General features: G+C 35.6%; 1 protein-coding gene across 1 annotated transcript; it reads right to left on the bottom strand.

The window, feature by feature from the left end:
• Nucleotides 1-1,612: 1,612 nt before the first annotated feature.
• On the bottom strand, nucleotides 1,613-12,355 carry txndc5 (thioredoxin domain containing 5). Its single transcript, XM_060861870.1, has 10 exons — nucleotides 12,101-12,355; nucleotides 11,310-11,462; nucleotides 9,879-9,984; nucleotides 9,575-9,671; nucleotides 8,927-9,042; nucleotides 8,642-8,728; nucleotides 6,248-6,394; nucleotides 5,603-5,685; nucleotides 4,142-4,271; nucleotides 1,613-2,608 (listed from the first exon to the last, which is right to left on the bottom strand). Exons 1-10 carry the CDS (start codon nucleotides 12,265-12,267, stop codon nucleotides 2,486-2,488), a joined length of 1,209 nt encoding a protein of 402 aa, XP_060717853.1. The 5' UTR covers nucleotides 12,268-12,355; the 3' UTR covers nucleotides 1,613-2,485.
• Nucleotides 12,356-13,429: the final 1,074 nt, after the last annotated feature.

The following is a 13,429-nucleotide window of genomic DNA, read 5'->3' as shown; positions in this document are numbered from 1 at the left end:
CTGACATTTTGTATGCAGCATCTCTGTGCTAATCTGCAACAGGATCTTTGATGATGAACCACAATCATGCTTAACTTGGGATCTTGGCTTCACATTTTTGCACGTAAGCATTTATTTTGTAAAATGAGAAGTACAGTGAAGAGTTTCCCTATTCTTTGTTTTCTTGACCCCGGAGAATGTGCATTTTGAACCATTTAGCTTCATCCAGATTTTTAATAATTTGCTTACTATGTGAAACATAATTTATTCTAATAATTTATTGTAATGAGGTGGAGCTTCATTTTAGTTACAAAGCTATAAGCCAGGGTTATCATTGATATACTGGCTCCAGATTTGGTAGTTCAACATCCCACCTTCTACTGATGAAAATGAAGTTAGTTATACCAACCTGAAGGGGGCACTATAATAAATACATTTACCTACTGGCCAATATTTTCCCAACAGCAGGGAATAGAGTAAAACCTTTTTATATCAGCAGAATTTCTGAGTTTTCCTTCTAGCAATAGGTTTAATTACATTTGACTGATATACTTTCTGCCATCTTTAATGTTCTAAAATAAAATGAAAAGCAAAATAAATCCTTTTCAAACTAATCCTAGGCTGTTCATCTGATCAGCATAAAATATGAACTCTAACAATTAGAGAAGTTACTGACAAACACACTGGTACAATATGCATTGGCTTCTGGGTGTTGAATCCACCCAGAATCCACACATCACAATCCAGTTGAGCATGTGTCGAATTTGTTGGACAAACAAGTCCGATTCATGGAGTCCGCACAATTTACAGGACTTAAAGGATTCTGCTGCAAACATATTTGTGACGGATACCACAGCATGGTTTGGTTTAATTTGCTTTCTAAATTATTTAATTAATGCCACTTACATAAACTGCTGGTTGATATTTTCACCCACTTCCTTCAGGCTTAAAGTCTAAAATGAAAGGTCGACTGACGTGGTTTGAAATGGTGTGCACAAAATGGGATTTCGCAAAGTATCATTTATCCAAAGTACTCCAGATTTGTATTCCAAGCCACATTTAAGCAACATTTATATATTCATTCATTCATTCATCTTCTACCACTTATCCGTACTACCTCGGGTCACGGGGAGCCTGTGCCTATCATATACATTATATATATACATATACATATATATATACATATATATATATACATACATATATATACACACATACATATATATACACACATACATACATTATATATATATATACATATATATGTATATATATGTATATATATATATATATATATATATATGTATACATATATATATATATACACACACACATATGTATGTATGTATGTATGTATGTATGTATGTATATATATATATATATACACACACATGTATATATATATATATATATATATATATATATATATTTATTTTATACACACACACATTTGAGTTATTACAGCCCAATTTAGGGATTTAAAAAAAAGATTTAATGATCTATGGAGTACATTTTTAAAAATATTTTGTACAAAATCATTTGGTAGTTAAAAGTCTACTTAAGCATTTACTTTGCTCCATTTACTACATGGACACATTTACTTTTTTTTGTTAGTTTTTAGTTTTTCAATTAATCTATAGGTATAGAAACAGGTGTAGAAGAAAACCCAACAACATGAATATGAAAATAATCATACATATATAAAATTTTGTGTTTTGTATATGTATAGGTACTGGTAAAATTGACATTTTAGCATTTCAGCTTTCAAGTGTCAGATCACGATTCAAATTCCACCATCAAGAGACATTTCCTATTCAAAGATTTAAAAAAAAAAAAATGAAGTAAAAAGGTGAGGCTAGAACACCCAGAACTTTGTGTTTTGCCTGCACTAATCACTAGCTGTAATCTGTTATTATTGGTCAAATATAATAAAAATAATAATAATGAATCTGGTTTCAATTCATAGTTTTCTCCACAAGCAAACCTTATATAACTGAAATGTGAAGCAAACCACAAGTTTAATTGTAAAGAAGTAAACACAATTCAGCATATACTAGGAACTGGGGTGGAAAGGGCAAAAGAAAAAGGCAGAATGAACAACCCCTTATATTTAAAACAAAAATTTCTCCCTGAGAGGCAAGTTACAAGGTTCTTCTTACAGTCACAACAAACTGTATTGCTGGCCCAATAAGCCAGACTATAATGCCTACTAAAGGTTGAATAGACTGATTGGAGGTAAGGAGAAGAGGGGTTATTTCTCTTCCTGGTAAAGTGGTCGTCAATCAGAAGTACCGTTTCCATCTGTTGGTCTCCAAGTAAAAGTGTTACATTCGGATTTCAGTCAATGACAAAGTTATAGTAACTGCTCATATAAAAAAATAGGCAAAAAAGCTGAAGAATGGCTCTTGTAAATTTCTGCAGGAGGATGTTTTCATTTATAGAAATAAGTGCTGCCTAGCTGAGAGAAAAAAAACAGAACAAGATGTGTGTAAATAATGAGGTAGTGCTACAGTTCATCTCTGGCTTGTTTCATGACAAAGCTGTGCAAGCTCTCCAAGTCCCGTCCACTATTATACTCTTCAACCTGCTGCCCTCCTCGGAATATCAGAAGCGTCGGGTATCCGTTCACCTGCAGTGAAGAAACATCAATGAAAGATTTGGTCCAATAAGTTTGTTCTTTTTCTTTATATTTTGTTAAAGTTTTACAAAATGAAACGCAATGTGCAAGGTTATGGTTCAGTCATGGAATATTTTTTGAAAAATTGGTGGGTTCAAACAAGAGACACCATTTAGGTGCAATATCAGGAATGACAACCAACATTATGATCCATCATCGAATTCACACTTTGGTCTCAATAACAAATGACTACAGTGTATAGCAAAACAAAAATGATTGTCCTTGGAGGGGTCGGTAATATACAGGTCAGGTCCATAAGTACATTTTGGTATACATTAAGTACACCACAATGGATTTAAAATAGCCTTTCAGCTATAATTCAAGGGATTTTACAAAAACGTTGCATTAACCATTTAGGAACTATAGCCATTCATTCACCTAGTTTCACCATTTTCAAGGACTCAAAGGGAATTGGACATATACCATAATTATGTGAACTATTTTTAATAGTTGGATGATCATCCTATGCAGTCATAGACTGCTCCTTGTTGTAGGTTTTTCTGCTTTCAGTTTTGTCTTCAGTAAGTAAAGTATGCAGTATTTTTGTAATTATTCATTTGAACTGTGTAGTAATGCCCTATCAGAGTTACCCTAACATTTGACTGCATCTGACCAGAATGTCCAACTCTATACACTCTAGAATTCACCCTGCTACTTCAATTAAACAGTCACATCATCAATAAACAGAGAACCAGTTCCATTGCCAGCCATACATGCCCATGCCTGTCTCTACCAGATAAGTCAGATGTGCTATGCTTTGGCTGATTCCATCTTTTCCTTCTTCATAATATTCTCCTCCTATAATTCTGGTACAATTAAATCTTGTTTTTTTATCTGGCCAAGGAATTTTGTTACAGATCTTGGTATGGATATTTTAGATATTATCTAGCAAAGTCTAATCTGGTCTGTCTGTGTTTGAGTGTTGGCAGTGGTTTAACAACCCTTGTATTTACATTCATGAAACTGATCCTGGTCTACTGATCATAGACTTTGATAATGATACCTCCTTTGAAGGAGCCTTCAAAGGTGCCCCAGAGATAATCCGTGCACTTAGAGCATAGAACAGAAAGAATCCTTTCTCCTTCAACAAAACATTAGCTTGCATGCTAAAGTTTATCTGGCTAGCATGTCAGCACTGGCATTAAGCTGTATTACAGACCGGTATAGAACAGTGTTACAGTGGTACAGTTACAGAGGTACAGTGATGTACTTATGAAATTTCCTGCTATTAAATGCTACTAACTGTTAATTGAACTACTGCAAGTAGTTTGCTATTGTTTTGTACATATTTTGTTTTGTACAATATTGTTGCCAAATATATTAGCATATGGTGATTTTCTAAACCGTGTTTCCATTTACGGTACAAACATCTAGTACCTAATAAACATGAAATCTTGTCTTCAAATTCAGAAATGAGACCAAAAAGGAAAAACAATTCAAATGAAAAATAATCCTCAATTACAGAACCAACAGTATGTGACTCACTGAAAATCTGTTGCAGAGCGTTCTCTCTACAGTGCAGTCCACTTTAGCAATCTTGACATCAGTTAGGCCAGGAAAGTCCTTCTTAGATAGGTCCTCCCACACAGGAGCCAGGTTTTTGCAGTGGCCACACCTACAAAATATCACACAAGAAACATTGGCATTCTGGGTATGAGTCACTGCCTTCAAAAACACAGACCTGTTGATAGTCTTTTCCCACTGAATATAAATATGGTTGGCAACGTTGATGTCCAATGTGCAGTTTTAATGTCTAAATTTGTTAAATTGAAAGTCACAATCTTGAATCATTGTGCAGTAGAGACCTTGAAGCCAGACACTACACAGTAGATGCTACCAAATGGAGAGTGTTCTTTTGCTAGAGACTCTTTGAGAGTTGTTTGCTAGCTAACTGGTTAATCAATTATGTTAAATCAAATGTATGTATAATTAGGTAACAATGTACCAACCAAAAACAGCAAGCAACAATTAACACACTTTGAGGTAAAATATTTGCTGCTCTCCATGCTTTTCCTTCAGCATCAAAACTTGTTTTCAATTTATTTTCAAATACCATAATGAATGGAAAAGGTCTATTTCAAGCTTGGTCTGTGAGTGGAGTTAGCTTGAAAAGGACTGACAGTGTAAACATACCAAGTTTCTTCGAACATTTAGATAAGCGTACATAATAAAGTGTTACAAAATTTTGCTTGCGCTAGCGGCCTTGGTTCACTTCACTCACTCACATAGGCTTGCTAGTTGGCCTACAGTACAATGCGCTAGCTTTGACATCGATATGAGCAACATGCCAGAAAAGCTGAATGCAGACTGAGGGTGTATTAAAAGCAGTTTACTGAAGATGATATGGCTTTGTACAGAACTGTCAAGCACTTTAGTGTTAGAAAGTGTAAGCATTTTCATGAAGTCCAAAAATTATTCCAAATCACCTCATTAACTACATGCTTTTAATTTTCAAATAACTCATAAAACTGATTTATTTATAGATGATGCAACTCATGATAGCAGGAGAAGAATTAATTCAGAACTCTTTAGAAACATTCTGTCTGACAATTTACAAAGAAATACCCCCAAAACAGTGGCAATATACAAGGACCTCAATCCAGGGAAGTTTTTATACTGACCAAGTCAGTTACCAAACCTTAACCCAATTGACACTTCACCTCAGTAAGAGGAGACTGAAAGGAGAAATCACCAAAAATAAAACGGAAAGAAGCTGCAGTACAAGCTGTTGTTATGTCATTGGGTCACGCCTTGATACAATTATTGCAAGCAACGGATGTTTCTATATGAGCTCATCTAAAAAAAAAAAATCCCTGTGTGGTCGGTTACTAAATATCAGTAACAGAGACTTTTAAGGAAAGCTGAATTTCTGATCTGCCAGACCTTAAAATAAATCCATTAACATTTAAAACTGAAGGTCAAAGAAAGCAATTGAGAAGTACTTACCATGGAGCATAAAACTTGATGAAGGAAATCCCTTTAGCAATAGACTCGTCAAAGTTGCTTTCAGTAAGGATTTTAACACTGGACTAAAAAGAAAGGAATAAACAAAGACAATAAGCATAAGCAGAAAGTCTTGGGACCATCAGCTTTTGCAGACTGAATATACTTTAGAGTTTTAAGATTATGATAAGATTATGATAAGGTTATTAAAACCACACTTTTGATGTGGTTTAAAAGTGCTATGAACTGAAATGATGCAAAGATGTCTAACCCAAAGTGACCCATAGAAGAACATTTTCAAAAGCTTTACAATTTTCAGAAGCTGCATTTTGTTGGATGTCAAACTTTGTAGATCATGCTCCAGATATGGAAAGAATTGAACCAGACAATTCTATAGAATTGTGCATTTGCACCAGCAGGTAGAAATAGAAGCTATGATATTGGGATGAGATGCATGATGCTAAACTAGTTGAGCCACCAAAAAGGCAGAGGGGCCACATAGTTCCTGAAGTTTTACAGTTACAATTATCAGTAATAAACACTGAGGATCTCTAGATATTCAGTAGTATGCAGAATTACCTATCAAACATGAGTTTCAATAACTATTTTAATTCCATTCTTACAAATCCTTTCACATACATGCCTTACCTCATCTTTAACAGACTCTGTGTTCTGTGGTATTTCATTGCCTTTAGCATCATCATCAGCTTGTTCTTTTAAAGAGGCAGCTGCTAACTGATTATCCACAAATTCTTTAAAGGACTCCAGATCGCGTTTTCCCCGAAACTGATCTACCTGCAAACAAATATTATTATATAAAGCATAATATTGCAAAGCAGATAGAGAAAAGAAAAATTGACAGGGTATTTAATGTGCATTGGACAAACGACCATTTGTTTGTTGCAAGGAACAACCTATTTGTCTGATCTACTGAGAAACTGTCAGTTTTCAAAGAAAGCCCAATCATTATTCACGATATATATATATATTATATATCGTGAACACACACACACCAGAATTAATTTGCAGAAGATTAGAATTCATTTTTAATTTTTTTAACCAGTCGAGCATTCTGGATAGCTTTGCTGAAGACTGTCCAGCCAAAAAAGATTCTATTCATGGTTTAAGTCTGTCCACAAGTATAAACAAATGAGAGAAATGGGAAGAAACATACATGTCTCTCTGTAAAATAAATTTAAAAACTTCTATAAAAACTTCTTATACATACTGGGCATCTTCACAGATTTATACATTTACAGATCTGTAAAGTGTTTGCTGCTCTAGAGAACAACATAAAAGGCATACTTGGGACTTGACTGGGCAAAGGCACCTTTTTGCATATGTATTCAAATCAAAGTTCATGCATTAAATCCAAGCATTAATTAAATTTAGTAAATGAGATCCTCCATGGCCATCTATTGTATGCTTTTCAACAGCACAGTGACAGCTTTGTCTGGATTTCTGGAATGTCCTGTGTGTCTGGGTTTTAGTATCCAAAATCAGTGTCCTTTTGATCATTCTTCACTTCACTGCTATCCACTGATGTCAATTTGAAAAACTGGCTTAGTTTTTTTGACTGTCATTTAATTTTATATCTTTTTTCAGCTGCATCACTAACAAATTGGCATGGTGGCAGACAATTGTTTGACAGTTGCTATGTATGCTTTGATGTCAAAATTGCGTTGGACGATTTTACATTACTTGATTTTGCTAGCATTAACGTGTTAAGCTTAGCAGCACTTTTTAATTCAGTCAAAATAGAGTGAGACTACAATATTGTAAAATCTCCAGAGGTAACTTGAAATATGGCCTTTGCAATATGCAGTAGTTTTACTTATTTATGTTACTTTTTTGCATTTATCATCAAGCTACTGGCTAATTCTTCTGTTTGAGATTTAGGTCTTATAGTTGATGAACAGGAAAGTACTGGACTACTTTAACTTGTCATTAAGGAGATGAATAAGACTACTCACAAATAAATGCACTAGCAAGCCTTGTGTTGCCTCAAGTAATCAACTGGAATTATGTCATAAAGGTTTTGGATATCGTGTTTAAACTTTATCAGAACAAATTCATAAACATTTTGTCCAAGACAGACTCGAATTAGGAGACCACATAGAAGTCAGGTGGCTGAGTCGGGTTTTGAGATGCTTTTATGAGCTGCCATTTTTTCTTATACGTTTTTTTTTGTTTTGTTCAGACCAAAGGGCAAAATGTCAAAGAGCTCGATCAAGAATGGAAAGGGTACCACCTCTTTTTATGAAGCATGGCAGAATTGCTGAACTGCCTTAATCGGCAATCTTAATTGATCTCATCTTTCTTTCTGATGAAAATTCAGTCAAATATGTCTGTTTTACTTGGCCTTTTTTCACTAAAAGGAGCATTCACATGAAATTTCAGACCTCAACCATTCATAACCTGTAAATAATGGGGTTTAAAAATACTAATAAAATAATAAACTATATAATCTGTACTTTAATAAGGCTTGCAAATTTTCTTCACAGGAAATCTCAGGATTCCTTGTGTGTACAAGGCATTTTTCAATTCATTTACACATTTAGTCTCTGGCTGTTCCTTTTCCCCCTCACAGATTAACACTTATTTTACCACAAAGAATGATATATCTGATATTTCTCTTCTTGAATATGCTATTTGAATCAATCCAAAATTTAGTGGACGTAATATTTGTAACTAATTTTGAGAAAACCTAATGCAAATTACTCACTTGCAGATGTTTCAATAAGATCTGAATATATAATTGATAATCCAAAAGTCTCCCCAGATAATAGCAACAAGGTGGAGTTAAACTTCCAATGTAATTCAGTGTATGTGCTCCCATCTTTTGATGAAAAATGAAAGATGTGGCTAACATTCCAGGTTAAGGATAAGCACTGTTTTCTGTATAGAGGTTGTTTTCTGCCCATTTTCAAAGTAGACATTTTTTCATTTTTTAAATGTTAATATAAAATATTTTTTATATCTACAGATTTTCATAATACTGTTTCTCAGCATAAGACCACTAAAAATAAGTATAGTCCTTACCTTTTCTCCATCTTTAAAGAACAGCAATGTGGGGTAACCTCGCACCTGGTTCTCTGAACAGATCTCATAATGTTGAGTACAGTCTAACTGCAGCAAGTAAGCAACCAACACACAAACAAAATGAAACATCACAAAAATGATTTAATGCAATTTTATATATATATATACATATACACACACACACACACTTTGCTACCACTTACTGTGTATGTGACATAAAACTGTGAGTTTAATGTCAGAATTGGATCATACAAAGACTTTAATTAACAGTGTCAATGGATGTACCTTGCCAATCTTGACCAAGTCTGAATGTTCGAAGCTAGTGGCAAGCTGCTCCCATGTGGGGGCCATAGCTTTGCAATGACCACACCATGGTGCAAAGAACTTCACAAAATGAGAACCTGCAAAAGGAAGTGACAAAATAAATAAATTTGCCATTATTACATCTATCATCTGCCATCATGCCAGTGTATTAGAACATAATTTACTTTTTAGTGCCATTTTGACTATTTACATACAAAACAATGTTTCAGGCTATGTATTAAACATTGCATTCATGTTAATAGAAATACACTTCTGGCTATGCTAACCTTAGTGGTATGTTTATAATATTTGACAAATCTGACAAATTTAACAACAAAATTGAGCAAAGCCTGAATCTGTCTTAGATTTCCATTTTTAATTAAACGCTTTCACTGGTGTGCAGTGTCTTTTTTTTCTCTTTACTTATTTGCACCTTAACTGACTGAATTAAATTTTAAGAGAAGCTTAATTGAAGTGTTATTTTTAAACCCTTAATCGAGATAAAGAAATTAAATCTTGTATAATAAGCTCTTTTATGACAAAATGACCCTTTCTGTTGAAGGTTTTGTTAAACGAATTGAGAGCTTTGTATCAAATAATTTAATTTAGTAATTTTTTTAGCTTTCATACCTTTGGAGACATGTGCTTTGAAGTTTGAGGCAGTAAGCTCATACATGCCCTGCAAAGGTTCTGGTACTTTGGGTGCTTCAGGCTCACTTTGTGGCACCTGGGAAACACAGAAAATCCGACATATACCAAAGGCAAATTACACACACGCTTCTGCTTTATGCAAACAGAATTTTGTTTTTACAAATTTCTAAAAGGTCTGAAAAAGTAACTAGCTACAGACCACAACATTGTTTCTAGAGTTTCATAAAGTAAGCTAAGCGGTCAGAGAGTGTGAGTGTGAGTGAGTGTGAGAGAGAGTTCTTACCTCTGGCTCCTCCTGAAGAGTTTTTAGCATCCACGTCTCTAGGGAATGTAGGTCTCTGGGTCCCTGATACTTCACTGCCTCCTGCTCAGGTTTAAATAGCTTCAAACTACACACACACAAAAATAAAATAAATAAAAAAAAAAACACAATGTTATGCTGCAAGCAGTTGAATTGGGATTATTTCACTAACCATGTATAAACCTGTTATCACAGTAGGACACACCCTCTAGCTTCCAGAAAACTGGTTTACATTCCGGTGTTGAAGCAATTAAATTTATTTGTATAGCGCTTTTATACCATAAACGTATATAGCAAAACTGTTGCAGATCATAAAAGGGTCACAAACTTGCCAATGTTCTCACATCCAAATTCCAAGAGTGCACTTTGGGTAGTCATGCAAATGCTGAGAGCAAATGTTAAGCAAAGAAGGTAGATGGATTTAAGGTTATGGTATATGCACATTCCATATCAATACTCAATGCCTCAGCAGAAATCAATGCTCATCAGACCAGGCTACATTTCCAGTCTTCAACATTCCAGTTTTAGTGAACCTACACCCCAGTCAAAATCATTAAGATTCATTTTGCTAAGGGTTTAAAAATGACCACTTATTACTTTCTGTAGTAGTCAGACCCTCTGTCACATGCAGAACCTCTCCAAAGACTCTGAGGTGGTAAAGGACACAGATAGACAGGAACAGAAGTATCATAACATGGAAAACAACTTGGTTGAGTGGGTTGGGAAGAACTATATACTTTTCAATGTGACGAAGAAGATGAAAACTGACTTCAGGAGAAGGGCCATTACCAGTAAACATCATGGGAGAGGTTACTGAGCTGATTGCCACCGTACAGATATTTTGGTGTCCACCTCAACAACAGGCTGGAGAGGAAGCTAACGGTACCAGCAAGACGTTGGAGACCAATCTGCAAGTTCTGTCTTCTCTGCAGCAAAATGCAAGAAACACAGCGCTATCCTGTGTTGCCTCAGGGGTAGTTCTGATGTGGTTGTGGAAAGGAGGACACTAAACAAATTATTAGCCATCCTGGACAATGAATTGCATCCAGACCATTTTCTATTGGTCAAGCATCAGATCACCTTCAGTAAACTCGAATGTAAAAGGAGGATGTTCATACTTTCAGCAGTCAACATGTGCAACACTTCGTCAAGTGCGAGAACATTATTATGCCTTAGAGCCTATAGCTAGAATTAGCTCACTGGACATCTTTGTGGGGTCTATATGGTTAAGATTTTTAATGAAATTGTTTTTTGAGGAAAAAAAAAAAAAAAAAAATTATAACTTGTTCATTCTAGTCTTTTGTGCTGCTATAATGTGTGATTGTAATTTGTGTAATCAGTTATTTCCCTGTGGCATCTAATTTTACTCTTACAAACTAAAGAGGTCAATAGTAGAAAACTGGTACTTCTTACGTAGGATATCCCCGAATCCCATGGTTGCTGGAGCAAAACTTTGTATCCTTTGTGCAGTCTACTTTAACCACATAGACAGGGGGAGACTCCATGTTGTTGTATTTATCTGCCATCTCGTTCCAGGTCCCCTGCAGTCTTTGACAATGACCACACCTGTGCAGGACAAAAGTACATGTTGTAGCTCTCCTGGAACAATGTAATGTAAATGACTACTAAAATGCATCAACCTTTTACAAAGCACAGGTCATGCATAAATAAGTTAAGTTAACTAGATGAAACGAGGTACTGGTTTACTACATAGTAATCATGAAACGAAGAGGACTCGAAGAGGCCACGTAGACCGAAGGAGTGAACTGACTGAATCAGAAACCCGGCTAGCTAAGTTTACTAGCTAAGTTAATTAGCTTAGCAACGTTCACACGTCCAGCTAGCGTGGAGAAAATGCTACAGATATTTACAAAATAATGTTGTTTTTTTTTTTATTGTTTTGTTTTTTAACAGCCCGTTAGCATGTTGTAAACCATGTCACATCCATTCATAAAAGAACAAGAGGAATAGCTACCTAAGCTAACGTTACTTTTCACAACTAGCAAAACCTCAGCAACTGAGAAACTTTTTCCATTTCATCTAAAAAAAAAAAAAAAAACCTCGTCGTCAAACTTAGCCGCGATATTTACAGAGCTTTTTGTTTATTTATTTATTTTACACAGCTAGTTGAGCTACAATAATATAGCAAATCACTGCAAGTTCTAAGCATCCTAGCTAGCTAGCAAAGTTAAAGAGAACTTTACCAAGGAGCGAAGAACATCACGAAGTGTGGAGCAGTCGGAATAGCGTTATTAAACATGTCCACCGTGTAAGTGTGCTTGGTGTGTTCGTCCTCCTCCGTCTCATTGTCGCACAAGATCATACTAAAGAAAAAAGCACCGCAAAGGACGCTCATTAAAACGCGGTGCATTTTCAGAGCTGATGTGGCCACAACGAGACGAAAGCAAAGTACAACTGCAGTGTCAATGCAACACTGCTTGAGCTTTCATAAAGGCCCAATCCACCGATCAGTCTGCAGCAGATTCGCCACTCAGCACTTACTTTCTCTCACAACACAGCATCAGTCACGTATTATATTATATATTCTCTTGTCTAAAAATTACAAACAAGGTCGCCATGTCTGCTATTTTACTACTTTCATATGATACACATTTTTCCACATTGACCAGATTTTTTTTTTTTTATATATATATATATTTTTTTAAACAAAAATGTTCTATCATGTATTTATGTGGAATGTAAAGATTACAATTTTAGTTTGATTGAAAAGATTAAGGAATCATGATAATTCTGCAAATCCAAGTTCCTCCTGATTTCAGCCAGTGTTGTCAAGTTGTTGTAAACTGTATCAACTGAAAGTTGATATATTTTCAGAATTTATTTTTTTGGTACAATTCCTGGTATAGTAAATTTGAGATGTAGAATGTAGACACTCACTCACTCACTCATCTTCTACCGCTTATCCGAACTACTTCGGGTCACGGGGAGCCTGTGCCTATCTCAGGGGTCATTGGGCATCAAGGCAGGATACACCCTGGACGGAGTGCCAACCCATCGCAGGGCACACACACACACTCTCATTCACTCACGCAATCACACACTACGGACAATTTTCCAGAGATGCCAATCAACCTACCATGCATGTCTTTGGACCGGGCAAGGAAACCCAAGTACCCGGAGGAAACCCCAGAGGCACGGGGAGAACATGCAAACTCCACACACACAAGGCGGAGGCGGGAATCGAACCCCCAACTCTGGAGGCGTGAGGCGAACGTGCTAACCACTAAGCCACCGTGCCCCCCTGAATGTAGACACGTAGCTGTATATTCATCTTATTTACACAATATGCACATTAAATGATGTAAAAGTATGTGGAAACCTGACCGTATCACTCATACGAGGGTCTTCACTAAACTGTTGTCACAATGTTGGAGAAACACAACGGTCTAAAATGTCTTTACAAAACAACATGGTTTTCTGGTTGGTGTGGGGAAACCACTGGAATAAAAAAGATCATCGCCCAAATTTTCTGAATAGGAGGTTATACTTAGACGTTCAAATATATTTGGTTA

The sequence above is a fragment of the Tachysurus vachellii genome, chromosome 25, assembly GCF_030014155.1.
Source record: "Tachysurus vachellii isolate PV-2020 chromosome 25, HZAU_Pvac_v1, whole genome shotgun sequence".
NCBI classification, from domain to species: Eukaryota; Metazoa; Chordata; class Actinopteri; order Siluriformes; family Bagridae; genus Tachysurus; species Tachysurus vachellii.
The sequence above is the reverse complement of the archived record's forward strand: the minus strand, read 5'-3'. Positions and strand labels throughout refer to the sequence as shown.

Bases quoted from the DNA above. Each gene is read 5' to 3' on its own strand.
- txndc5 (XM_060861870.1), bottom strand. From the start codon at position 12,267: ATGCACCGCGTTTTAATGAGCGTCCTTTGCGGTGCTTTTTTCTTTAGT. The intron at 4,272-5,602 runs GTAAGTACTTCT...GATATTTTGTAG, and splicing joins ATCAAGTTTTATGCTCCATG to GTGTGGCCACTGCAAAAACC. The intron at 2,609-4,141 runs GTGAGTCACATA...TCTTCACTGCAG, and splicing joins CGCTCTGCAACAGATTTTCA to GTGAACGGATACCCGACGCT.